Genomic DNA, 26,769 nt, shown 5'->3' on the forward strand with positions numbered 1-26,769 from the left:
GTTTTTTTGATTAAGCCATCGGAGAAACCAGCACTTTTTAATAGTCTGAATTAAGTACCGGTAGGTCTTTTATCAAATATTTTGAAAAAGTCAGGAATATTTGTGAAATTTATAGAAAGGTGCTTTTTACATCAAACAGTTCCAGAGTGGTTGACCTTTCAGACCACACACTCTGGATCAGTGGTTGTCAGTTCTGTCAAAGGCAATTTCATAATACAAGAAACCGAAATTCCGTTTCGCATTCTCCAATGTGCAGACAGCAATTGACAATAAAGTGCATATGCATGGAACAGTCCTAACCTAAGATAATAGTGTAAGTGACTTTCCAGCTAATACTAAAGTAAAAACAACTGACATATAAGACACGGCATACGATAGATTTTTCAAAGCAGCAGCAAATAGTGACAGTAATGTAAATAATGGTAAAAAAGTAAGAAATGTAAAAGATACAATTGGTAAAAATATGAATACAATAAAATTGATGTACAATAAAACTAAATTCCTAAATCTTGAGTTAAAGCCATAAACCTTCTTAAGCTCATGAGTTGCATGAGAAAAACACTTGTCAAACAGTCAAAAGTTTAAGCTCTATAGCTTCGAATCCGAGTTAAAGTTTTAAACCTGATTTAACTCAAGTTGAAGAAACTGCGAGACATAACTCCATAGTTAAACAGTCAAAAGTTCAAGCTTTAAAGCTGAAAATCAGAGTTAAGGATTTGATCCTGATTAAACTCAACTTAAAGTCTCACAACTTATCCAACTTAAGTGTTAAACAGTTATAAGCTTTAAATCTGTAAATTTGACTTAAATCTTTAATCCGTATTTAACTCAAGCTGATGAAGCTGGGGGACTTTAACTAAAGAGTTAAACAGACAAAATGGAAAGCTTTAAAGCTGTGCATCATATTAATATTTAATCCTGAGTTAACTCAAGTTGAAGAAGTTATGACACTTTATCTCAAGCGTTAAACCGTCCAAACGTTCAAGCTTTAAATCTGCAAATCATAGTTAAAGATTTAATCCTGATTCAACTCAAGATGAAGAAGTTGTGAGACTTTGAGTCAAGAGTTAAACAATCAAAAGTTAAAGCTTTAAATCTGTAAATTTGACTGAAAGCTTTAAACCTTATTTAACTCAAGTTGAAGAAGCGGTGAGACTTTAACTCTTGAGTTAAACAGACAAAATGGGACGCTCTAAAATTGTACATCTGAGTTAAAGATTTAATCCTGATTTAACTCAAATTGAAGAAGCTGTGACACTCTAACTCAAGATTTAAACAGTCAAAATGGAAATGTTTAAATATCACGTAAAATCATTTTCATATGCTTCTTTTGAAAGTTTACACTTTGAACCGGTTTTAATTCAATAAAGAGTCGAGAGTCGAATATTTAAACCTCATTTAACTCAACTTGAAGAGGCTGTGAGACTTTAACTCAAGATCTAAACAGTCAAAATGGAAAGCTTTAGAGCTGTACATCAGAGTTAAAGATTTAATCCTGATTCAACTCAAATTGAAGAAGCTATGACACTTTAACTCAAGATTTAAACAGTCAAAATGGAAATTTTTAAATATCACGTAGAATCATTTTCATATGCTACTTCCGAAGGTTTACACTTTGATCCGGTTTTAACTCATTAAACGGTCGAGAGTCAAATATTTAAACCTCATTTAACTCAACTTGAAAAGGCTGTGAGACTTTAACTCAAGATCTAAACAGTCAAAATGGAAAACTTTAAAGTTGTACATCACAGTTAAAGATTTAATCCTGATTTAACTCAAGTTGAAGAAGCTGTAAGACTTTGAGTCAAGAGTTAAACAGTCAAAAGTTAAGCTTTAAATCTGTAAATTTGACTTAAAGCTTTCAACCTTATTCAACTCAAGTTGAAGAAGCTGTGAGACTTTGATTCAAGAGTTAAATAGTCAATAGTTAAACCTTTAAATCAGTAAAATTGACTTAAAGCTCTAAACCTCATTCAACTCAAGTTGAAGAAGCTGTGACACTTTAACTCAAGAGTTAAACAGACAAAATGGAAAGCTTTAAAATTGTACATCAGAGTTAAAGATTTAATCCTGATTTAACTCAGATTGAAGAAGTGAGACTTTGAGTCAAGGATTAAACAGTCAAAAGTTAAAGCTTTTAATCTGTAAATTTGACTCAAAACTTTAAACTTTATTTAACTCAAGTTGAAGAAGCGGTGACACTTCAACTCGAGAGTTAAACATTAAAATATAAATTTTTAGATCTAAGTAAAATCATTTTCATATGTTTCTTCTAAAAGTTTAAACTTTAAACCTGTTTTAACTCATTAAACTGTCAAAAGTCGAATCCTTTAACCTGATAAAACTCAACTTGAAGAGGCTGAGAGACCTAAACTCAAGATTTAACCTCTCCCCCTCAAACGTCAAAACCCTAAATTTGAGTTCCAGTTCCAGTTTAACTTCACCAGTGGTGGTCCCATTGAACCAAAACCTCTTACGCAAGGCCATGTACTCAAATCACATTCTTTTTCTCAACAACCCAGACCAAACACTTAGACGTTGGCACGAGAACGAAATAGGGTTGTAAAAACAAAGCAAACTTTGAACAAACAACATAAACAAGATTAAATGGACTCAAAAGTTGTATGATTAGTGGGGTAATTACGTCTGTCTGCAGGCCTCATTAAATCGCCAAAGGCTCGGGGAGAGTCGGATTTGGAAATCTAATTACTCCAATTGTCTGGAGCACACAAAAACAACAAAATATCAAGAGAGGTCTCACATTAGGCATTCTCCTCAAGAGACACAGAATATTGTACTCTATCCAAAAACCTCATTACCGATGGGCAAATCCGGATCCGGCCCGCCAACAGGCCAAGACCACACTGAGCGAAGCGCAAGAGAAAAAAAAGACCTGCAATGAGCAGCAGTTTTAAATATGTCCACTTTATGTCGCCAAAGGCACGCGCCACATGCAAAGGAAACTATCCATTGCAGCTGTTTTTGCTGACTACCATTTATCAATCAGAGAACATTCAATGTTATTCATCTAAAAAGGAAGTCATAGAAATAAAAAGCAGAAAAATACTTTTATATCATTTCAAATATTTAATTGAGTGGTTGTGTGCAATTTTTGTCACTTTCCAGTTTGCATGAGTTTCCATTAATTGAATTAAAGGGACCGTGTGTAATATCGGACCGCTAAATGTCACTGCGTTGTGAAGTGCAGGTAAAAACCAATAGGAAAATAACAAATTATGGACATTCAAAGTGAGCAAAGTGCACAATATTTTCAAATTCTGCTCAGCCTTTTGAAAATAAAGAAACAAGAAGGAATAAAGAATAAAAAAGAAACAAAGATGAAATGGGCAAAGGATGTAAAAAAAAATAAAAGATAATAAAAGAAAGAAAATGGAAAAAGGGGAAAAGAAGAAGAGGAAACTAAGAAAGATCAATAACGAATTGCTTCTTCCTCTCTCTCTCTCTTGCTTTCACTCTTTCTCTCTCACTCTATTTCTTTATCTCCTTTCTCTTTATCTCTCTCTCTCCTTTTCTCTTTCTTTGTCTGGATCCATCTCTTTTTTCCTCACTTTCTTTCTTTTTTATTTCCTCTTTCTTTTTTCTCCACCTCCTTCTCTTTTCTTCTGTCTTTCTCTCTCTATGTCTTCTGTCTTTATTTCTTTTTCCCTCTCTCTCTTTTTCTCTTCCCCTCTCTTACTCGCCATCTCCCTAATCTACTAGTCTGGCCCCCGCAACAGTGTTTCTCCTACTACGCGGCCCCTGAGCTCAGAGGAGCTTGACACCCCTGGTATAGGATTCGTTAGGAAACTACCCTCAGATTTTCTTCATACGTTTTCGGTGCAGATCAATTAAAGTGATTTGTTTGGTTTCCTAAGCAGGTTTACCCGTGCAGCAATGACAAGGAGTGCAGCGTGGGAAGTTACTGCCACAGCCCCCATCAGGCGCCCTCGCGCTGCCTCGCCTGCCGCAGGAGAAAGAAGCGCTGCCACAGGGATGCCATGTGTTGCCCTGGCAACCGCTGCAATCACTGTAGGTCAAAAGTATTGCCCCATCAAACATCAGTGCAGTCAATCACTGGTGGTGTTGGGTTGATTAGTGAGCAACAGTAATTTGTTACAGTTACTAGTGACTTCATTTCAAAATATACCTCAGTTATCCTGTGTTTTTCAGTTTTTATGTGTTTGAATAAAAATGTAAATTTCATTATTTATTTATTTTTAGATTCAGATTTAAATTCAACTTTATTGTTCTTGCACAAGTCGCAAATAAAAGGCAACAAAATGCAGTTAGCATCCAACCAGAAATGCATAGCAGTGTATAAATATTAAATATTTAATCGAAGTGTGCAGGAGTATACTATATATCTCATCTCATCTCATCAGCTGCACCGCTTATCCTCAGTAGGGTCGCGGGGGTGCTGGAGCCCGTCCCAGCAATCATCGGGCATTGGGCAGGGGACACCCTGAACTGGTTGGCAGCCAGTCGCAGGGCACACGGGGACAGACAACTCACTCGCTCATTCACACCTAGGGAAAATTTGGACCGGCCAATTCACCTAAAATGCATGTTTTTGGAATGTGGGAGGAAACCGTAGTGCCCGGAGGAAACCCACGCAAGCACGGGGAGAACATACAAACTCCGCACAGGAAGGCCGGGAGCAGGAAAAAAAAAAACATACATAAAATGGGGGTAAATAATGACCATAAATGAAGTTCGTACATTCTAAAGTCTATGGTTACATTTTCCCTTTTAATTAAAACTATATCCTAGCTATGTAGTAGTGATACATTGCAAACGTGTAATTTTTAGCAGTTTTGCTCATTTTATGGAACTAAATTAAAACTGAAAAAAAATTATGCATAGATACGTTAAAGAAAATTAATATATCAAGAGTTTTTAAAGTCATTTTGTGTTTGGATGTTTCTGGCCTGTAATGGGAATAAGCATTGAACAGCTTCTGACTACTACTCTCTCTTGATCATGTATAGATGATTGTACAGCTGATTGCGTGCAAATATTTTTTATTTTTGTATTTTTTTATTGTTGTTCATGTCTTTTTTATCCGCCCCGCCAAAAAAGAACACAAACAAAAAGTGCTTTAAATGAGTAAAATTGCAAGTATTATTTTCTTAATTTTAATTAAAATAAAAACATACTGGTCTTTTAATATTACATATTTAAAATTTGCACATTTTCAAGTATTTATATCTTACTATATTTTAAAAATGTATTTCTTATCGTTTAACAGTTTAATATGCCAAAAAGTAAACAATAAAATAATTAACTATTAAAGTGTAACTGAGAGTGTTGTTTTTGTTTTAAACAAAAATAAGAAAATACTTTCTATACTATATTTTCCATTAAAATGACTTGAATCATTGTATGATGTATTTTATTTTACTTTTTCTCATTTTTTCTCAGTTATTGTTGTAAAATAATAAGCTTAAAATGTGGATTTTCTTGTATTTTTACTGTAACATTAGTCTTGAAATTAATTGCTATAGAAGTAATATTTCTTTTTCAATTAGTATTTTTCGTGTATTATTGAAAATAATTATTTTAATGAATTGATTTTAAATTCCATGCCAGTGTAACAGAAAAATACACCTTTAATTTGTATTTCATATTTTATAACGACTGTGTGCAGTAAGCAAACCGTGGCTAAAAACTGGTATCAATTCTCAAGACTAGCAGGTTAAAACAACTCTTGTGTAAATTTGAATTCTGGATTTTAGATTGTGTAATAAACCACATAAGGATTTTATAAAGTTTTAGCTTTTCTTTTTACTGTATGATTGAAAACGTATTTATTTTGCATTATATCTTGTTTAATTTCAGACATTTGCACGGCGATATCGGAGAGTGTGATCTCGCCCCATATCTCCGCCTTGGACCAACATAATTCGGCCAAAGACCACATCTGGAGAAAAAGCAGCGGAAAAACTCCAACCAAGCATTCTCTTAAAGGTAGGATAAACTTTCTCAAACGTTTTGGGTTTAGCAACACGACAACGTTTTTCAAACCACACCCATGTAAACATCATTTTAGAGTTCTCATTCAAATGACTCCCATTAAAGTCAAATGAATGACACGCGATTTTTGTATTGTGTGAAAATAAAATATTATTGTGGTTTATGGTCCCTGCTAAACAAAGCCACAAACTATGTTGGCAACTACCTCCACTCCTCATATTTCATCCCTAAGTATAGCTTGCTGTCAAGGACCCGCTCGGGGTGTCGAGGAAGCACAGTGCAGTAACATGGTTTAGTGCAGCAATGGTCTTTATTCAGACAGGATTCAGTACACGGGGAGTCGAATATCAGGGCAACGGTATCAAAATCACCAAAGGCAGCAGTCGTGGTCCAAGAGGAAGGCAAGGAGTCGGTGATCCGGTAAATGTTCTGCAAGCGGTATTCGTGGTCGTGAAAGGAGGCAAGCAGTGATGTGCCTCAGCTCGAATCCATTAAATGTGTGTTCGGTATTTTAGATGAGTGGTTCATGAACCTCCCTGCGACTGTCTGGCAACCAGTTCACATTTTCCCCTCCCCGCTGGCTGATGATTGCTGGAATGGGCTCCAGAACCTACTGAGGATAAGAAATGCAGATAATGGATGGATGGGTTCATGAACCGAAAGTCGAGATGTGTTTTGATGACATAAGATGTGACGTTTGAAGTCCCCCGGAGCAGGTGTACCACATGAATGATTTAGGAAACTATTTGCTAGTTTTGTAGTGTGGTTCGAAATAGAAGCAGCAAAGACACGTATCCAGACTTGAAAGTCCCCTTCAGCACTGGAGATCAGAAACATGCAACTCCAATTCTTTACAAACTTGCTATCACACATCTATGGACTCCTGCTTCATCTGTACTTTGTTAAGGAGTTTTTCTATAGCAGATGAAATTCTCTGCAAAAATAGAAAGAGCCTTGAAAAAATTTGGAAGAAAATAACGTTTAAAAAAAAAAGAATAAACAATTGAGTTTACCTCCTTTTTCACTTTTTGCACAAGCACAAAGTAACACAGAACAATTAATAATGCACTCTTACTGTTACTCTCTTCTAATATACATTTTTTTGTATTTAGAGCGTATTTTACTGGCATATTATACATTTTTCTGTCCACATGATGGGACAGTTGAGCTAATGAGTCATCTCGAAGCCCCAACGTGTGTGTGGAGTATTTCCCTTAAGGGCTTTACGGGCTTCTCTTTGCCATCACTGGAGGCAAGGGTTCGGTACACTGGAAGAAATCAGGGCTATGGCAAGAAGGCATAGACCATGACAGAAGAGGGAACGAACTAGCACCGAGCCCAGAAAACAGTGTTTAAATAGTGATGCAGGAGAGGTGTGACTAGAGAGTAATCAGGACAAGTGACACCCAGTGTGGGTTGGAAATAAGAGCCAGGAAGTGTGTGACCAAAAAAGACAAGATCTTGAAGCCCCAACCTGCATTTCCCTTGAGGGCTTCACTGCTCTATGGGGCTTCATTTTGCCATCACTAGAAGCAGGGGTTCGATACACGGGAAGAAATCAAGGTTATGACAAGAAGGCTTGAAACTTGACAAAAGAGGCAATGAACTAGCACCGAGCCAAGAAAACAGAGTGTTCAAATGGTGAAGCAGGAGAGGTGTGATAAGAGAGTAATCAGGACAAGTGACACCCAGTGTGGGTTGGAAATAAGAGCCAGGAAGTGAGTTACCAAAAAGACAAGGGCAAGCAAGAGGGCGAGAGAGAGAAAATCCAAACTGACTGCAGGACTGTGCCAATTGCACACTCTGCCTTGTTGTTTGCCCACCCATGGTGTAGGCCATTAAAATCAGCAGACAAAAAAAATCTTACGACCCCACAGAATGAGAATTTAGCAGAATAGCAACAACAACATAACTTCACCCAGCTCAGCTTCAACTCTTTGTTCGTGTCACTCCATTTTAAACATCAACCTAAGCAGCTGATTGTGGAGCAATGGCAGATCTGAATGACTTCAAATATGCATGCATTTTACAGGAAATGTTTGCATGTCTTGTATTTGTCCATTAAATCAATCTTTCATAGAATGTCCTTCAACCACAGTATTTTCTGTGAAACGTGTAAATATCACAAACGGTGATATTTACACAAATTTACGGCATAACCTCAGGCCATCAACCACAATTCCCTCGTGTCTCAAATCAAAAGCGGTATTATTGTCGGATCACGTGTAATAAAGCAGCATTTCCATGAAAACTTAGTGAGGGCATCGTGATTTGAGTTTGAAATCCAAATGTGAGCACGAGATCTAATATCGACATTTTCAAATTGGGTAACAAGCATCAGGAAGAGCATGTTTTGTTTTATTTTAAACTGGAAATCCAGAGGCCTAAATACTCCAAAGCATGAATTAAAAATATATATCTAAATATTTAAACTAGCTGGATAACATTATTATGATTCGTATAATATTTTTTTACTGATTGTTTAATTCTTCTACTTTTTCAAACACACGCACTATTTCATGTTGCATAACAGAGGAAAACCAGAACCAGACCGACAATTGGTTCTAAGGAAAATCATTTCTCGTGCATTCTAACAAACAGCTTTTTCCAGAAAGTAGAACTAATTTCATTGTGGGAGAATATCAACCTACATTTTAATTAAAGGTATTTCTTATTGGATTGCAAGATGTTCCAGAATAGCATTTTTTCGTTTGCTTAGTTGAAATGATATTCATAATGTTGAGGAAACAATAGGCTATATAAGTACGGTTGAAATCATTTCAACTGAATACAATCAAGTCATCCCTACTAAACATCTAAAATTAAAACTTTGGAGTCTGGTAAAGTAAATGAAATCCTAATACCGATATTTTGATTATTAGATAGTCTTTGATACTATGCTTTTGATCTTGGAGGCCATGCCTCCTGATTACAACCTGTTGTTTTTCTCCAGGTTTGTTATGGTTTTCTCACTGGATTGCTTGCAGACTCCTCTATGTTTGCCTACTATTTTGGTATTGATGCTCTGTTTTAACACAGTACCACACTTTAGTGAAGTGTACTAATTAACCAATTACCTAATATTGAGAGTCTCTAGTAATGCTCCGTTAGCTTAGCAATTAGCATTGCTTATTCATCTTTTCCTGTAGGACAGAATTTGATCCCCACAAATGAGGTAATGAATTATGACAAGGGTGACTATAGTGTTTAGCTACACTTTGTCGGCAACAAGCTAATTGGTGTACCACTAAGCTTTATTTCAAATTCCCCACACTTAAGTTGTTCTGTTTAATTGCGAGTGTTCACAGACCAGAAAATCTGTTTGGCACATCACTATTGAATCTGGTTTGATTAACATAACATTCATTCATTATATTTTCCCTCAATCTGCATTATCAAAGAACTCGTTCTCGGCATTACTTCCATTAAAATGTACAAACAGAAGTAATGATTTAGTAACTAAATCAAAAACCTAGCTTTAGCTTGGTAAATGTTATTTGTAGTTGCATTGCCATTAAATGTTTTGTAAAAGAGAACATCTTCATAATTTCGATAAAGAAGAATTTTGATGCATTTTCCACTGACAACCATTACCACATTTCCTGCACTATAAGGCTCACCCTCAAAAATAGTCTTTGGCGAAAGTATTTATTCATGTATACGTTTATGGTATAAATCAGGGCAATGATTGATCAGTCTCAAAAAATCGATGCAATGGGAATCAAACCTGGGTCACGGCAAAACCTAATCACTAATCCACCATTGATGCATATAACATACAAATATGTATTAGGTTTTATCTAATTATTGTACTTTTTTTGCCCATGTTGCCAGAGACAAATGTCAAAGAATGAAGAAAACAGAAAGTCACGTGAAAAAATATAATATCTATCAATTTATCTACCCTGTTCATATCCCTTGAAAGGAGTGACTGACAGCAAGACAAACACATATACAAAAACAAAGAAAAGAAAAAAGGAAAAAGTAGCAAAAAACACTCACACAAAATATTTGACCATGGCCAACCCAAATGCCCAAACACCCAAACAAGTTAGGCACCTCAGCAATTAAGTTCGTCATGCTTTCGTCCCTCCAGATAAAACGGGTTACAAGAAAGCTGCTTATCACTCGGGTCAGGGTGACACAACACACTCTTCTGTTCAACTGCAGGGCCCGACAGCTTTCACTGGTTTACCACTGCCGCATCATACAGGTGCCCTGCCCATCCCTTAAAACGCGTCCAAAAAATCCGACTATTCTTTCAGAATACCGCTCCACTCGTTCCTATCACCAAATAGAACTCTAGCTTCCACTACATTTAGACCTCTTTCCTGCAGTGCACTCATAGCACCATTCATCCACGTCAATGGCGGCCTTGGTCTTGGTCTCCTTCCATTGACTTCTGCAAAAATATGTCCTGTGGTGAGGGGCCCTCTCCCTAAGGGAGGTGTGAGAATTCTCCCACTGTGGTCCGCTCCGTGTCGTAAGAGGCGATTAAAGTGGAGGAAGCGAGGGGACTGGGTTCATCTCCTCTCTATCTCTACTCCCTAAGGCAAAGAAGACCGAAAGGTCTCGCAAACCCTAGTTATAGGGTCACTAAATGTGAGAGGATGTGGAAGTAAAGCAACTGAGTAGAAGAAAGAGCAAATCCAAAGGATGACGACTAAAAGGAAGGTCGATGTGTTAGCCTTAATTGAAACAAAGATAAAAGGAAAGGGTGAATTACAAAATCTAATATAACGCAAATAAATAAAACACTTTTTTTTTATGGACAACTCTCTACATTCGTCTCTGGTACCATTAACAATATGATAATGAGATAAAAGCTAATGTGTTGTCATGTATTATCGATATCACTGATGGTCTAGTCATTATGTGTGGATAGACTCTAGTGGTCAGGATCCAGGGCTCTCACAGCCAAAACCAGGACCCAGGTTCAATTCCCGTTGCATGCTATGTTTTGTGATTTTGTTGAGTTATATTTTCGATTGATCAGTCACAAATATGGTAGTACGCTGTGAAACCTCATGTAGAAACACACATGAATAAATACTGTATTCATTTTTAATTTGATCCACAAGTATTTTCTGTTATATAAGGGGTACCGGGTTGTATATCGTATTTCTGGCCAAATTTGTATTGTTAGGTACCCCTTATAGTCCAGAAAATAAAGTAAGTTATTAGTATGCTATCGATCTTCAATAAGGATTTCATAAAAATAAAATTTCTCGTCAAGACAATATCGGAATGGGTCACGAGACGGTTGGAAATGTGTTTTGCGAAAAATTATAATGTAAATGTGCAAACCACTTAGCCATCACATCACCTTTTCTTCCAGGCCACGAGGGCGACCCGTGCTTACGTACGTCGGATTGCGCCGAGGGCCATTGCTGCGCCCGACATTTCTGGACCAAAATCTGCAAGCCGGTGCTACGACTAGGCGAAGTTTGCAGCAAGCAGAGAAAGAAAGGCTCGCACAGCCTGGAGATCTTCCAGCGCTGCGACTGCGCCAAAGGTCTCTCCTGCAAGGTGTGGAAGGATGCCACCTCATCCTCAAAGTCCAGACTGCACATGTGCCAGAAGACCTGAAAGAGGAAACCAAATCAGCGGGCAGCTCCACCAGTCCTGGGATTGTCGATTTTCAATTTTTTCATAGAGGGATGAAGTAAAAAGACACGACTGTGTGGGTGTTACTTCCCATTGATGACATTTGAAGATGGAGGGACTCTGAGAGGAGACTTTAACACAAAACCACATTATTATTGTTAATACGACCGCTCGGTGCATTCCTTAAAATGCTGCAAAGTCCATTTGCTCTAAGGCGGAAAAGCCTTTTGTCAGTCACTAAGAGTTAGCTACCGCAAACTCTAGTTAGCTATTAGTGGAATAAAATAGCAATGATATCATGCAGGCAGAATATGAAAATGTTCTATGACTATTTTAGTGACCCAACCTGTTTTTGTTTTTACTCCTATGTTTCCCATCTTAATCATTTTGTTGATGTTCCATTGAAGAAAACTGGATGTCTACAACACTCAGCTTATTGCTAAATAAAGTGATAATGAAGAGTCATATATCAACATCACATCGGATGCACAATTTAAAAAAAAAAAACAGAAACACAGGCGTGATATTTCCCATATTCTAAATGATAAAAGCGGAAATCAACGTGCTAGCGTAAGCTTAAACTGGAACCTGCTGTGGGCTCCAAGGTTCTATAGCTTTTGTACCAATCTTTCCTTATCATTTTTGATATAATTCAAGCAAAATGTTACTGTAGTCAAAAGGTATCGAGAAACATCCAGATTTCATCCATCTAAAAAACGTAGTCACTCTTAGGAAATTGTGTGGATTACGAGTAGATACTGTGATATCCTAACTATGTTTAGTTCCCTCCACTTATTTATTTTGTTTTCCTATTTCAGCTAAGCAACAATCAATATCTCTGGATAGGAATTCCGATTTCCAAAAATGGAGACATACCTGAAGAGAAATAAGTTGTATAGAACCCATTAGAATACCATCCATTGTCAGGATTAATTTTTGAAATTATTTGACTGTTTTTATCATTTTTTTAAGGCGAGTTTAGTAAAAATTTGTGAATAATCAAAACTCCTCAAATATATGTCTTCAGCAAGTAAAGCAGTAATCCACCTATTATTTGTTTCTTTAATTTTCGTTTGTACCCATTCGAAAACATAGATGAGTTCTTATTTTTGTAAATAGAAGGGAGGTGACAATGACATATTTAAGAAACAAGTGTATATCATGTACATACAATGAGATTTAAAACCTTGATGGTTCAGATAATCTAGGTGAGAAGAGCGAAGGGACCAAATGTTAGCCATACAGTCGTAGCCATTTCAGACGGAATATGCATCACAAGGAAAGTTAGTACAACACGTACATTGTGTCAATGGCATGTATATGACGTTTGATTTGTTTTGCATATTTACAATAATGAACAAATTAAAGAGTGTATTTTGTATTAGACCTGTGTGTTTTACTTTGAATTTGAATGCAATGATAATGAAAATAATAATAATACATTGTATTTCGAAGCGCCTTTCAGGACACCCAAGGTTGCGTACACATGTGTAGAACACAAGAATGAACAAAGAGTAAGACAAGAATAAAACAAGCAAGTAATAAATAGCCAATAAAAAACATTATAGTTAAAAGTGGCGGTGTGTGAGGCATATGGTCAAGAATAGGCAAGTCTGAAGAGGTGAGTTTTGAGTCCGGATTTGAGGGTGGAAAGGGATGCAGAATTCCGGAGGTCAGGCGGTAATGAGTTCCAGAGTTGGGGGTCAGAGCGGCTGAAAGCTCTGCTCCCAATGGAGCTGAGGCGGGCAGGGGGGTTAGTGAGATGGAGGGAGGAAGATGATCTGAGGGTGCGGGATGGTGTGGCAATGTGAAGGAGTTCAGAGAGGTAGGGAGGGGCAAGGTTATGAATGACCATGGAGAGGTGTGGAGCAGGATTTTGTAGTTGGTGCTATGGTAGATTGGGAGCCAATGGAGTTGCTGAAGGACAGGGTTGATGTAGAGGCGAGCAGGGGTTTTGGTGATGGTGCGTGCAGCAGACTTATGGACCAGCTGAAGTTTATGGTGGGACTTTTGGGGAATGTAGACAAATATAAGAATACAATTTCAGTAGAAAGGAACTTGAACATACATAGCCATCTACGGCAGTAAACGAGTTTATAAAATTTAAATAAAGTATAAAGTTTATAGTTCAGTAGACACTAAAAATAAGGAGAGAAATCATCAACGATAATTGAACTTGATAAAAAAACGGAAAATTATTGTAGAAAACACCTTCACAATGCCCTATTCCAACCTGTTTTAAAAGCCCTACCCTCAACCCTTTCTTCTTATTACATCTCCTGGGTTACAAAAGGCAGATCGCCCTAAAGTGTGCGAGTATCAAAGAACAGCAACAATATTGTCGGATAATGACAATGATGTAAACCAGGGTTGGGTAGACTTTTTGAGTCATAGACCACATCAGTTTGCAAACATCTGCACGGGGGCCAGGCCAGAGATTGATTGATGTGTTTAGTTTTATGTAGATGCTGATAGAAAGTCTTAAATCCAATACTCGGTAATACATAAGGAAAACAGACAACGTAACTCAATCCAGTTTTTCTGGTTTTGCATTTGCATGACCAAGATGTATTTCATTGTCTATTTGTTTATAAAGGGACCATTTCATCCAATTGGTTTTGAAACACACAAAACATGCAAATAAATCTATCAATTCACCAATAAAAACTAATTAGGAGGTATAGCAAAGTAATATCTCCCTTTTCCAAGCACTAAATTTGATTTGCATTTAAAAACGCAATGCCCTAGGGTGACTTCAGAAGTGTTTTATTGCATGAAATGTATTATCTTAAAAATCAAATAAATTTCAAAAAACGAAGCCAGCTATTTAAATGTTGATCATGAGTGCAATGAAAAACATGATTTTTATTTGGTTACACAAAGGGACAAAGGCTATGAAAGTGAGTGAAATTAAATTGCCTTAAACAAAAAGTTTTGTTTTTTGATAAAATAAGATTGGGACAGGCGTTTCCACAAATTTTCTCAGTTTGATAAATGGTAGTCAGCATATACAGCTACAGTGGGTGGTTTGGAGTGGAATGTGGCTTCGGCGACATCCGGTGGACATATTTTAAACAGGTCAGTTGTAAGTATATTCGCCTAACACGCAATAGGTCTTCGGTTTGAGACCAGTTGGAAACATTTGTTGGACTGGAGAGGAATGGGCGCCACCAGGCTCTACTTGCCCAAGAGTAAATGGTGCCCCTACGACCAAAGTGGTTAAGGGTTCCAACCAACCAACCATTGTTTGATGAGAAGCGGCTCATTTTTTTTCTCATGCTTCTCTCAGCATCGTCTCACGGGCCGGATTAAATTCCGTTGGCGGGGCTGATACGGCCCATGGGCCGAAGTTTGGCAACCCCTGCTCTAGAAAATCATTTTATCTCATTAACAATATGCCCAACAAATGGAATTTGGACGTAAATAGCTGTCAATGTCAGTGAACGAGTCAATACCATGACACCGAATGACAAGGTTATAGTTTCGTAGACACTAAAAATAAGGAGAGAAATCACCAATGAGTTTTGAACCTTCGAGGAGAAAAACACATCAAACACCATCACAATGCCAAAATCCAAATATACTCTTATAGCCCGCCTATGAGCCCTTTCTTTTCATGAAATCTCCTAGGTTACAAAAACCAGATCCTCACTCAAGTGCGTAGAAAATTATAGAACATCAGAATTATTGTCTGATAGAGTCAATGATATAAACATTGCATACTAGTTAAAATAACAAACAACTGTTGGTAAGCCGGGTCGGACTTACTCTTGCTTGTTTTGTTCAGTAACACGCCTCCAAAGACAAATAGCCCCAAAAACTGTATTTCTATACAAAAAAACTTGCATTAGTAGGACACATGGCTTTCACAACCAGTCATGACTCTGAGGCATTAGCTATTCATTACATTCTTCAGCAACCACACTTGCCAATGCTCCATTTAAGCGTCTGTAAGAAAGGATTTCAAAAATGCTGATAATGCTCTCCCGGTGGTATTTCTGGATAGAGAATCGAATGAATTTATTTTTGGATACAGAGCAAGGCTTTGTCTGGTGCGCATCCGACACACGCCATAATCCGAATTAGGTTGTCCTCTCGGGAACACGCGGTGTTGACGGCACCATGCTGCGAGGAAGCTTTTTTAAAATGGTTTGGAGATGCTTTGCAAAATCAAAGTTGGGGTGGGCGATACTTGGAATCTTGGTATCGATCCGATCGAGGTAAATACAAGGTAGTATCGAATTGAGTACCAATACTTTTTGCATGGAAATGTCATGATCACTGTAAAATTGACCTCACCCTCACGTTAATTTATCATAATTATGATAAACACAGCACAAAGATTATCATTATTAAATAACTACAATGCAAATATCTAAGGGGAGAGTGTATTATTTGACCTCTAGATGTCGCTGCATTGTGGAGTGTGGCCAAAAGTGCTAAACAGCACAAGGAAGAATAAAAACTATGGAGATACAAAGTGACCAAAACACACTAGTTTACATCACACTTTTTTGGCCAGCCTCTTAGAAGTTTTTGGGTACTTGCAGTAGCAAGATGTCAAACAATTACATCAGCTCCCTTTTAGGTAAGGCTCATGTTATGTAAAATAAATGCTAATTTCTTAAAAAAAAAAAAAAAACTCACTTTTTATGTTATAGTAGAGCGTGTATTTTTGCTTATCATTCAAATCAGTATTGTTTTTTTTAAATGCATGTTTTTTTACCACTAGGAGGTGCTAAATGATACACACTGTCCCTTTTAAGTATATTTTATACCGTTTCAAAATCAAAAACAAAATTAATTAACGTTTTGAAAGGTGGGGTTCCATTTTGGATATTTTGTGGACAAAAACTTGGCCATACATAAAATGAGATTTACTGATCTTCCATCGTTCTTGTGCCTTTAACAATATATAATATATTTCTACTAAAAAATGTATTGTCATGGTAACATGTCAAAAAGGAAAACCACAAGAAATGCACTCTGGTTTTAAGAAAATAATTCAAGAGTGTAAAACCCAAAAAAATATCAACGTAATGAAAATACTAATATAACAATGCCAACAACCATACCTTCCGTTGCACAATATTTTGAAAGTACAAATAGTGTAAACAAAAACAATTCTGCACTGAAAAGCACCGCTTTATGGAGATTGATAGAGGAGCGAAGCATTGATCCCAGGATAATAGTATCCACCTGATCCAAGTACTTGCCTAGTATCGATAAAACTGATAAATTGATGGATCCAACCACCTCTGTTTGCCAATCTATTGCTAAGGTGACTCCTAAAAAGCACACAGCACCTCAATGTCTCCTATGTTTAATGATTTCTATCTAAATCTCATTTTTAAGGAATGCAGTGGCCTAATTAATCCCCGAATCCGGTTGAAAGGCCTTAATGTGTTGATTGTACGCACAAAAATAGAACATCTGGTGCTCATAAGACCAAAAACCACTCATAATGACAGAGTCCAACCAAAGAAAATGAACGACAGACTGATGATTTTAGTCTATTCAGCGACAAGTGATTGACACGTTCCCCATATATTTTTTCAAACCGTGACGGAAGCGCTTTACGTGTTTACACCTGGCGGAAAAGAGTTCCACATTGACGTTTTAATGCGTAGCATCAACACACCCAACTACTTCATGCGCAAGTTATGAGTGAGACAAACATTTGAGTGAGCTCACATCTGCATAACAGCTCTGCTTTTGTGCCTTTAACAAGAGACTAAAATAAATGAACCCGCTGGTGCTCATGACATAGGGCAGAATAATGGGAATCTAAACACGCTCCCTGACTCCTTTTCTCGTTAGAACCTTTTTTGTGCGAGTCTTATTTGAACTTGTTACCGAGCTTATAAATGAGAACTCAGTTTTTTTCATAAAGTTAAACTCTATTCCAAGATGACTCTGACCGTACAGCTAGAGGTGGGTAAGTAGCCACAAATGTTACTCACGTAAAAGTACTGTTACTTCAGTATAATAGTACTGAGTAACTGTAGCAACTTCGTATTTATTTATATATTTATTTTTTTTCAAACAACCAATCAGATCATCAAATGATCAAAGTCCAGCCAATCAACAAAAATATACATTTAATTTAAAAGTAGATTAAAATAATCAACGTAAATTGAAGTGATTTAATAGACGATTAAATAAAAATACTATGAATTAAATAAATGAATTAAGCACATGTAGCACCAAGTAGCAATTTTAAGCCCCATACTTATCTTAACAGGCTCTGCAAGCAGAACAACAAGCTAGCCCATGAACTCGAACAAAGGAGACATTGCATATTGTGGCTGGTGTTTTGCGCCCATTTTAAGGGGAACATGCTTTTGATGTGAGGCCAGGGGTGCTCCTCCTCTTCTGTGTTTTCATAGGCGGTATTGCTAAGCAACATTTTCGATTTGTTTCATCCATAAACAAAATTCCCCCGCTGTAGTTTAATATGGTCACGGGATTAGGCTGCACCGTTTGATTGGTTAAACATGGTCGAGCCTTAGCGGAGACAGACAGAAGTGTACTTACGTGAAGTAACGACTTGAATGTTGCCTAATGTTGCGGAGTAAAATAAGATTTTTTTCTCCACAAATTTACTCAAGTAAAAGTAAAAGTATAGGGATTTAAAAATACTCCTAAAAGTATAACATTTATTTCCTGAAACTTACTCAAGTAAATGTAACAGAGTATATGTACTCCTTTACTACCTACCTCTGCATATAGCATTTAAATATTTTACACCAAAGCCCTACATCGTAACTTCCTACCAGTGCTAATGCTTACCTTAATCTCCAACTGTAATATCCAGATTTACAAATTAAACCTTTTAATATCCTCTAACTGCACGGTCAAAATCAAATTTTAAAATCTGCATTTATAATCCCAATTTACACATCCTGAACTTAAAATTCAGATCGCTAAGCATTAAAGGGAATTACTTATTAATTAATACTTGAGGTCGTTTGCTGTCATTTTGTTTTATTGTTTTATGATTGAAACTGCACAATCCTTTCATTCAATATATTTGAGAAGAGTTTTTTTTTTTCTTGATTTGGGTTGTGGCTAGAGCGGCAGAGCAGATGAGTGGTTAGCACATCCTCGGCACAGTTCTGAGGTCATGGGTTCCTGTGTGGAGTTTGCATGTTCTCCCCGTGCTTGCCTGGGTTTCCTCAGTGCACTCCGGTTTCCTCCCACATTCTAAAAACATGCATGTCAGGTTAATTGGCCGGTCAGATTGTCTCTAGTTGTTAATGAGCGAGTGCGGTGTATGTCTCCTCGTGACCTGCGACTTGCTAGCAACCAGTTCTGGGTGTCCCCTGCCCATTGCCCGACGATAGCTGGGATGGGCTGCAGCACCCCTGCGACCCTACTGAGGATAAACGGTGCAGGTGATGGATGTGTCTTGTAATTCTGGGTGTGACAGTGGTTCTGGAAGTCAAACCAGTTAAGAACCATTGCAGCAGACCATATTCTTCGTTTTTAAGATTTTCATTATTTAATCAGTCTGGCCCTCAGTTTGTAACCAAATGTTTGTTTGTTTTTTGTCCCTATGTCCATTTGACACCCATGATCTCCCCTTAAAATGTACAAAGAACAAGTAAGACAATGTACATATTCTAATTTAGCTATCCTTAGCAAAAAATATGGGTTTCGACATTTATTTTTGGGGTTTAACTTGTTCATTTGCCTGATAAAGTCCTGACTCAGCAAGCCACGAGAAGCTAACAAAGTGTGTTACAAGTTGGACAAACGCTCTTTTGGGAGATTGCCAAACACAATCTCTATCCTGCTCTAAATGAGCGTGGTGTCGAGCAGGAAATACACACAACAAACAAGTGCAGCATGTGAATACGTTTAACACGGAATGCAGGCTTAGTCACGGGAGATTCGCAGCTCGGCTTTGATCGGCAAACAGGGTTTGATTTACAGGCCTGGATCGAAGTCCGCCGGGCGGTTTTATTGGTTGTTCAAACGCTTTTTTTACTTGGTGGAGGTGAGGCTTGTAATGGTTCCCTGGTCCAAAAAAAGGAAACTGTGCCAAGACAGAGCCATCATTTTTGCTGAACACCTTAAATCATTTTTTAGGGCCTCAATATATTTTTGTCCTTTTTATCTTTGATTTCAATCTTAACTTGTTATATGGTGTGAGATAAAAATCAATTGCCATAACTCCCCTCTTTATTGTGGGTGTTGCATTCTGGACCACCAGCCGCGATATAAAAATATTGACCTCACTTATTGACATGGACGGTACATAAATTACAACTTATGTGTCAGGATTTATAGGAGTTAAAATGTTAGCAGTTTCAATTTCAAACTTGAACTCTACAGACTAACAAATCATTCTTGAACGTAAATATCACTAAACATTTTCTACTCAATACCTCATCCGATACAAAATAACTGAAAACCAGTTAATCCGTTCCTGGCCCCTGGAAAGCATCAAAGGTAAACCTACAGTAAATAGCTATAAAAATATCCTCCTGATAACTAATAGATAGATAGATAGATAGATAGATAGATAGATAGATAGATAGATAGATAGATAGATAGATAGATAGATAGATAGATAGATAGATAGATAGATAGATAGATAGATAGATAGATAGATAGATAGATAGATAGATAGATAGATAGATAGATAGATAGATAGATAGATAGATAGATAGATAGATAGATAGATAGATAGATAGATAGATAGATAGATAGATAGATAGATAGATAGATAGATAGATACTTTAATAACACTTCAAAACGTAATGTAACATAGCAACCCCTTAATATGGTAAATAAAATGATAATAAAATGCTTGAATCCCCTGTTTAAGTGGTAATATCTGGAAATTCTCATAACTTGGATTTTGTTCTTGTATTTCAGGTAAGATATTTGTCCAAAAGACTTTTTGTATCTAAAATGTATCGTAGTCATTTGTCTGTATAAGTATCATTGTATTCAATTTATAACATATTAAATATGTTTAGTCATGTCAAGACATGTTTATTTGTGACCCCCTCAATCACAGGGAGTCTCAAAGGGCTGCACAGACCACAGATTATTGCAAACTACAGACTATTATTACACTATCCCCTGATCTAAAACTTACATGAGGGCAAGGAAAAACTCAAAAACCTCAACAAGAGGAAAATGGAGAAACCTTAAGAAGGGACCACACATGAGGTTGTTGCAATAACAAATAATACACAGATATTGTCAATGTGAAATACAGGACATTCACAAGCTAAAGAATATAAGTATGTTTTAAGCATACTTATATAAACAGTTCCACTGAGGTTGCAGATCAAATGTCAGGGAGAAGAGCATTCCCAAGCACCGGGACCCGAATGGAGTATAATACGAACAGAACCTTAAAATCACATCTTAAGCTAATAGGGAGCCAATGCAGATTGGCTAAAATCTGGGTAGTGACATTTTTTTCAATGCAACTGTAATGTTTGTGACTTGAATAATTGATAAATTCAGAGTTGCTTTACATGAAGGAGTAATTACTTTTATTTTACGTACAATTTATACGTAATATCAAGCCCTTTGAGGAAGGTCATTACGCTAATGTGGCCCTCAGTGAAAATGAGTTTGACACTCTGTTCTAAACATTTAGGTATAGAAAATGTTTTTTACTGTACAGATGGGGCCTTCTTAATGTTAAAATTAAGATGGTTCCATTAACATGCACTATTACAGTATTACATTTGATAATTACAAATTGACAAAAAGCCTCTGTTTGAGAAAAAAAATCCGATTCAAGAGTGCCATCTGAGTCTTTATTTTGTCAACAGGGTACTTTGAAAGGATGCTTAGTCTTCATCGTGACGTGTGTTAACCTTAAGTGATTTAGGCCATTTGTCCCAGTCACATTTGTCAAAACCAGCAAAGCTGATACTGGGCGCCATTGTGCTCCTTTCAACATCTCCAAGCAGTCGCCTCCTACTCCCCTGAGACCTGGTTTAACCCCCCCCCCAATGTCTGGCCAAAGTTGACCTCGAAAAAGGTCATGAAATTTGAAGTTTGGAATCTTAGTGGGCTGTGATGACCATTATCACGCAGGGGGATGATGTTTGAGTCTGATACTTTTGTGTTTTAGACGTTAGACGTTAGAATAAGGAGAAAAGACATCAACCGTTTTTGAACTTAGAAGGAGAAGCCTTTTGATAAGAAGATTCCAATCTGTTCTAAAAGGAACTCCTTCAAGCCGTTTCTTTCTATAGAACTCTCCTAGGTTACAAGAAGCAGATCAGGCCTATGGGCTGTGGGAGTCAAGGAACAGTAACAGGATTTGCCAATAGTGACAATGAGTAATCAGCGAATAACAGTTGAAACAAAGAACTACAGGGCAAAATAACTCAGATTACTCAATGTTAGTAACACCTGCAGTGATTTTTTTCAGTTTGTGAACAAAAACTGTCCTTAATTTCAAAATGGTTCAAGAACAGTATACCATTTACTTGAGGTACGTCTTGGATATGGATTTAAGGCCAATTTAACAGCAACGTTAAGGGACTTTGGATGTATCTTAGATAACTAATTTTTGGGAACTTTCTGCCTTTGAAAACCCGATGCAACGCAAACTCACTCTGAACATAGTTTCGGTAGCCCCGAGTAAATTGAGTTTGAAACCTCTGGAATAAATGATTTACTTATAATTCCCATATTTTGGTCACGGAAATGAATAAACGTGTTTTATTGTACGAAAAACAATGAATTACAGATGCTCCACTACTTACGACCATTCGACTTACATAAAACCTTATATACGAACATTTTTGGGGGATGTCGAAAAATATCCGGCCATTGCTGTAGGTTAGATTTTGTATAGTGTGCACCTTTTTACGAGTAGAGGACAGAACTGTCATGCTTTACTCCGCCGCTACCGGCGTGTGGCGCCGTAAGAGAAATCTGCTTCCTCTTCCTAGTTTGTGTGTAAACATACTGTTCTGATACTCCAGCACGCTAAAAACGTTGACATTTCTATTGTTTAATATCTCGTGCATCCATTCAATAAGGTTGGTGCAAAGTGTAAAGAAGATGTGAGCTGTTTCTTTTGAAATTAAGGTGGAATAAGAAAGCTTGATGCAGTTGAGAAAATGGTCGGAATGCTTTTTTTCTGCCACTTTTTACCACGGAGGGGGACCTCTTGAAGCCCATCTTCCAAAACTAAGTTGAACTCAACATTATTTATCTTTATAGAGCATAATATTTTATGAAATGCATATTTTTTGGTACAAAACGATACATGTGACTTATACAAGACTTAAACATACTTATATAAACCTTCAACATACAAAATATAGCACTGAAGCAACTTACGAACAAATTCAACGTACCAACGATCTTGTAAGTAGGGCAGTGTCTGGTTATACTTAACAAAGTCCAACAATGAACCATTCAGAATTATTTGGTTCCAAAGGTCTTTGTTCTTCAGGGACACAGATATATATACGGTAAATGTGCTAGCTATGAATGGAAGAAGAAACATCCCTCACTCCCTCCCTGGAGAATTGTAATTTGCAGCATCCAAGTTTTTGTGGCGGCTGCAGCGAACAAACGACAGGACACAGTTTCAAATGTCATCCAGGCGGAAGTGAGGCTCTTCCAAAAACCCATTCACATAAAAGGCCGCACCCAAACAGACTCCCCTGTTGTGTCACATCACGTAACTATCGGTGGAGCAGACAGTATTGTTGTCCTTGACTTCATAGCTTACATCCTACTCTTTCTCCTAAACGAAAACAAAAGGCCTCGGTCCAGGCTACAGACACACACCACTTCCCCCCTCCTATTCGGATGCTTTAAAAAAGATAGTTTCACTTTTCCAGACTGAAACACAATAGAGCTGAGATGTAGGTGATTGCTTCGTATTAACTTCAGTCTCTTTTATCGCAGCAGAACTAGAAAACATAGAAAGAAATCAATAATTATGCTAAAGATGAACACGTCCCGGTGAGGACTCTTCTTGTCCATTCTAAAGGGATCTATTTTAAACAGGAGTGGCTAGTAACGGAATACATTTACTCCGTTACATCTATTTGAGTAAGTTTGGGAACTTTTGTACTTCTAGGAGTATTTCTAAATCCCTATACTTTGACTTTTACTTGAGTACATTTTTGAAGAAAAAAAACAGTACTTTGACTCCACTACATTAGTAAACATTGAAGTCGTTAATTTGTTACTTAATAAATGCCCTACACGTAAGTACGCGTCTGTCTGTCTCCGCTAAAGCCATGTTTATACAATCAAACGTAGCAGCTTCGTCACGTGACCATATTCAACTACAGCGGGGGGAAATTGTTTACAGAGGAAACAGATCGAAAATGTAATGACTATGAATACCCAGAAAAGGAGGAGCACCCCTGGCCTCGCATCAAAAGCATGTTCTCCTTAACAGCTACAATATGCAATGTCCCCTTTGTTAGAGTTCACGGGCTAGGTTGTTGTTCTGCTTGCAGAGCCTGTTGAGATAAGTATAAGGAATTTAAATGTGCTACTTGGTGCTTCATGTGATTAATTAATTGATTTTTTTATTTTATTGTATTTTAAAGCACTTGAATTTACGTTGATTATTTCATCCATTTATGTATCCATTATCTGCACCGCTTATCCTCAGTAGGGTTGCGGGAGTGCTGAAGCCCATCCCAGCTATCTTCGGGCAGTGGGCAGGGGACACCCTTTACTGGTTCATATCTGGTGCATTAACATGGAAGTAGTAGATTTATTTACAGAAAACATCACTGTACAAAGCACAATGGTAAAGAGTCAACTGAAACCCAGGAGCCTTGGTTTAAAGAAGTGGCCTCAAAATATCTAGCCCGGAGAAAAATCAATAAATTTCTAATCCATATTCAGGTGCAATACACATTGAGCTAGGAACTGTTCAATATAACTCAGTGCACCTAGTGAAATATTTTACCCAAAACATTACTGTCAAATCCTATACATGGCAGGCAAACCACTAAAAGATGAGATCAACATGCTATGACTTAAAATCAAGAAGGTTACTACACTAGCCCTGATCATTATATTAAAGTCAGTATATTTATTTCCAAATAACATTACTCTAAAAACCACAATAATGAAGTCCATTAAAACCCAGAAACCTTGGTTTAACACTGTTAGGAAGAGGCTAATGTAGTGCCCTTATGAAATGATAAGGAGAAGATTCTCTAAATGTTTAATCCATGGTCAGATACGTGACCCACTAAGCTAGGAACTGTGTCTAACAAAACACAATTAGTCAAATATCTTCCCCAATACATCACTGTCAAATGCTATTCGTGGCAGGCAAACCAATAAAAGATAAGATCAACCTGCTATGACTTGGAGTCAAAAAAGTTACTACAACCAACACGCAGAGTACACATTATTGAAATTACTAATTCTATTTCCAAAATACATCGCTGTCAAAACTACTATAGCAACCCTTAACGTAACCCTAACCCTAGCCGCAACCGTAACCCTAACCCTAGCCCTAACCCTATCCTTACTCCTAGCCCGAGCCCTAGCCCCTGCCCCAGCCCTAGGCCTAACCCTGACCCAAACCTTAGCCCTAACTCTTACACTTACCCTAGCCATCGCCCTGACCCCAGCTCAAACCCCAGCCATAGCCCTGGCTTTAACCCTAGCCCTACTCCCAGCGTGAGGAGGGGTCAGAGAAACGAAGACACCTCGGGTGATATTTGTCAAGTATGCTACAGAGATAATGTTGCCAACAAAAGTTTAAAAAGAGCTAGCCAGGAGTTGAACCTAAAATCTTCTTATCCGTAGTCAGATGCATTATCCATTGCCCCACTAGCCCCAACCATTAACTTATTGTTGGTATAATTACTTCAAATTGGCATTACTCCGAAAAACCAAAGTATATCACTATCAAAACTATAGTAGCAAAGAATACTGCTGCTATGACCTGGAATCGAACCAGGATTACTGCGACCACAACGCAGATTACTCACCACTATACGATCAGAGCCACTGACTCCTGCAGAGACCCTTCAAGACACATTCAACTTCTTCTTCTTTATGGGAGGCTCTAAGATCCAGGAAGAACAAGACTAATTGGATGCCGATTCATGGACAACTGTTAAACATGAGCAAGTAGTATGAGATGTTCAAATATTTGTCCAGAAGTTTTACTTACATCAGAGTCGATAAAACAGATTATGACAGCAGTTCAATGGTAATGCAGTTTTACGACTGACCATGGTGATTTCACTAGTTTCTACTTGATAAGAGTGTCTTTGGGAGTTTGATGTCGAAACAAAGCTGAAGATCAATTTTGCCAGTTAGTAAATGATCCCAATGAGATTATGATAACAAGAAAGATTATACTTAACTGAATTCCAGGGGTCTGAGAAACCAAGACACGCCGGGTGATCTTTGTCAAGTATGCAACAGAGATAGTGTTGCCAACAAAAGTTTAAAAAGAGCGAGCTAGGAGTTGAACTTAGAATCTTCTCATCCATAGTCAGATGCGTTATCCATTGCGCCACTAGCCCTGACCACTGCCCTAATGTTGGTATAATGACATCAAATTGGCATTACTCCGAAAAACCATAGTAGGTCACTGTCAAAACTACAATAGCAAAGAATACTGCTGCTATGACCTGGAATCAAACCAGGGTTACTGCGACCACAACGCAGAGTACTCAACACTATACGATCATAGCCACTGACTCTGGCAGAGACCCTTCAAAACACATTCATTTTCTTCTTCTTCATGGGAGACACTATGATCCAGAAAGAACAAAACTAATTGGATGCCCATTCATGGACAACTGTTAAACATTCGCAAGTAGTATGAGATGTTCAAATATTTGTCCAGAAGTTTTCCTTACATCAGAGTCGATAAAACAGATTATGACAGCAGTTCAATGGTAATGCAGTTTTACGACTGACCATGGTGATTTCACTAGTTTCTACTTGATGAGAGTGTCTTTGGAAGTTTGATGTCAAAACGAAGCTGAAGATCAATTTTGCCAGTTAGGAAATGGTCCCAATGAGATTATGATAACAAGAATGATTATACTTAACTGAATTCCAGGGGTCAGAGAAACCAAGACACCCCGGGTGATCTTTGTCAAGTATGCAACAGAGATAGTGTTGCCAACAAAAGGTTAAAAAGAGCTAGCCAGGACTTGAACCTAGAATCCTCTGATCTATAGTCAGATGCAT

The 26,769-nt window shown here is 37.6% G+C and overlaps 1 protein-coding gene across 2 annotated transcripts in view; it reads left to right on the top strand.

The window, feature by feature from the left end:
- dkk2 (dickkopf WNT signaling pathway inhibitor 2) overlaps positions 1-12,964 on the top strand; it is a 33,852-nt gene extending 20,888 nt beyond the window's left edge. The window contains exons 2-4 of one of the 2 annotated variants that reach the window (XM_088343075.1): positions 3,876-4,029; positions 5,839-5,967; positions 11,312-12,964. In XM_088343075.1, coding sequence (XP_088199201.1) covers positions 3,876-4,029; positions 5,839-5,967; positions 11,312-11,562 — 534 coding nt within the window. In that variant the 3' untranslated portion in view covers positions 11,563-12,964. The remainder of the gene's footprint in view (positions 1-3,875; positions 4,030-5,838; positions 5,968-11,311) is intronic. The other variant, XM_088343076.1, reaches the window with a different exon arrangement.
- Positions 12,965-26,769: the final 13,805 nt, after the last annotated feature.

This window comes from Urocampus carinirostris, chromosome 8, assembly GCF_059441175.1.
Source record: "Urocampus carinirostris isolate Australia breed hairy pipefish chromosome 8, RoL_Ucar_1.0, whole genome shotgun sequence".
NCBI lineage: Eukaryota > Metazoa > Chordata > Actinopteri > Syngnathiformes > Syngnathidae > Urocampus > Urocampus carinirostris.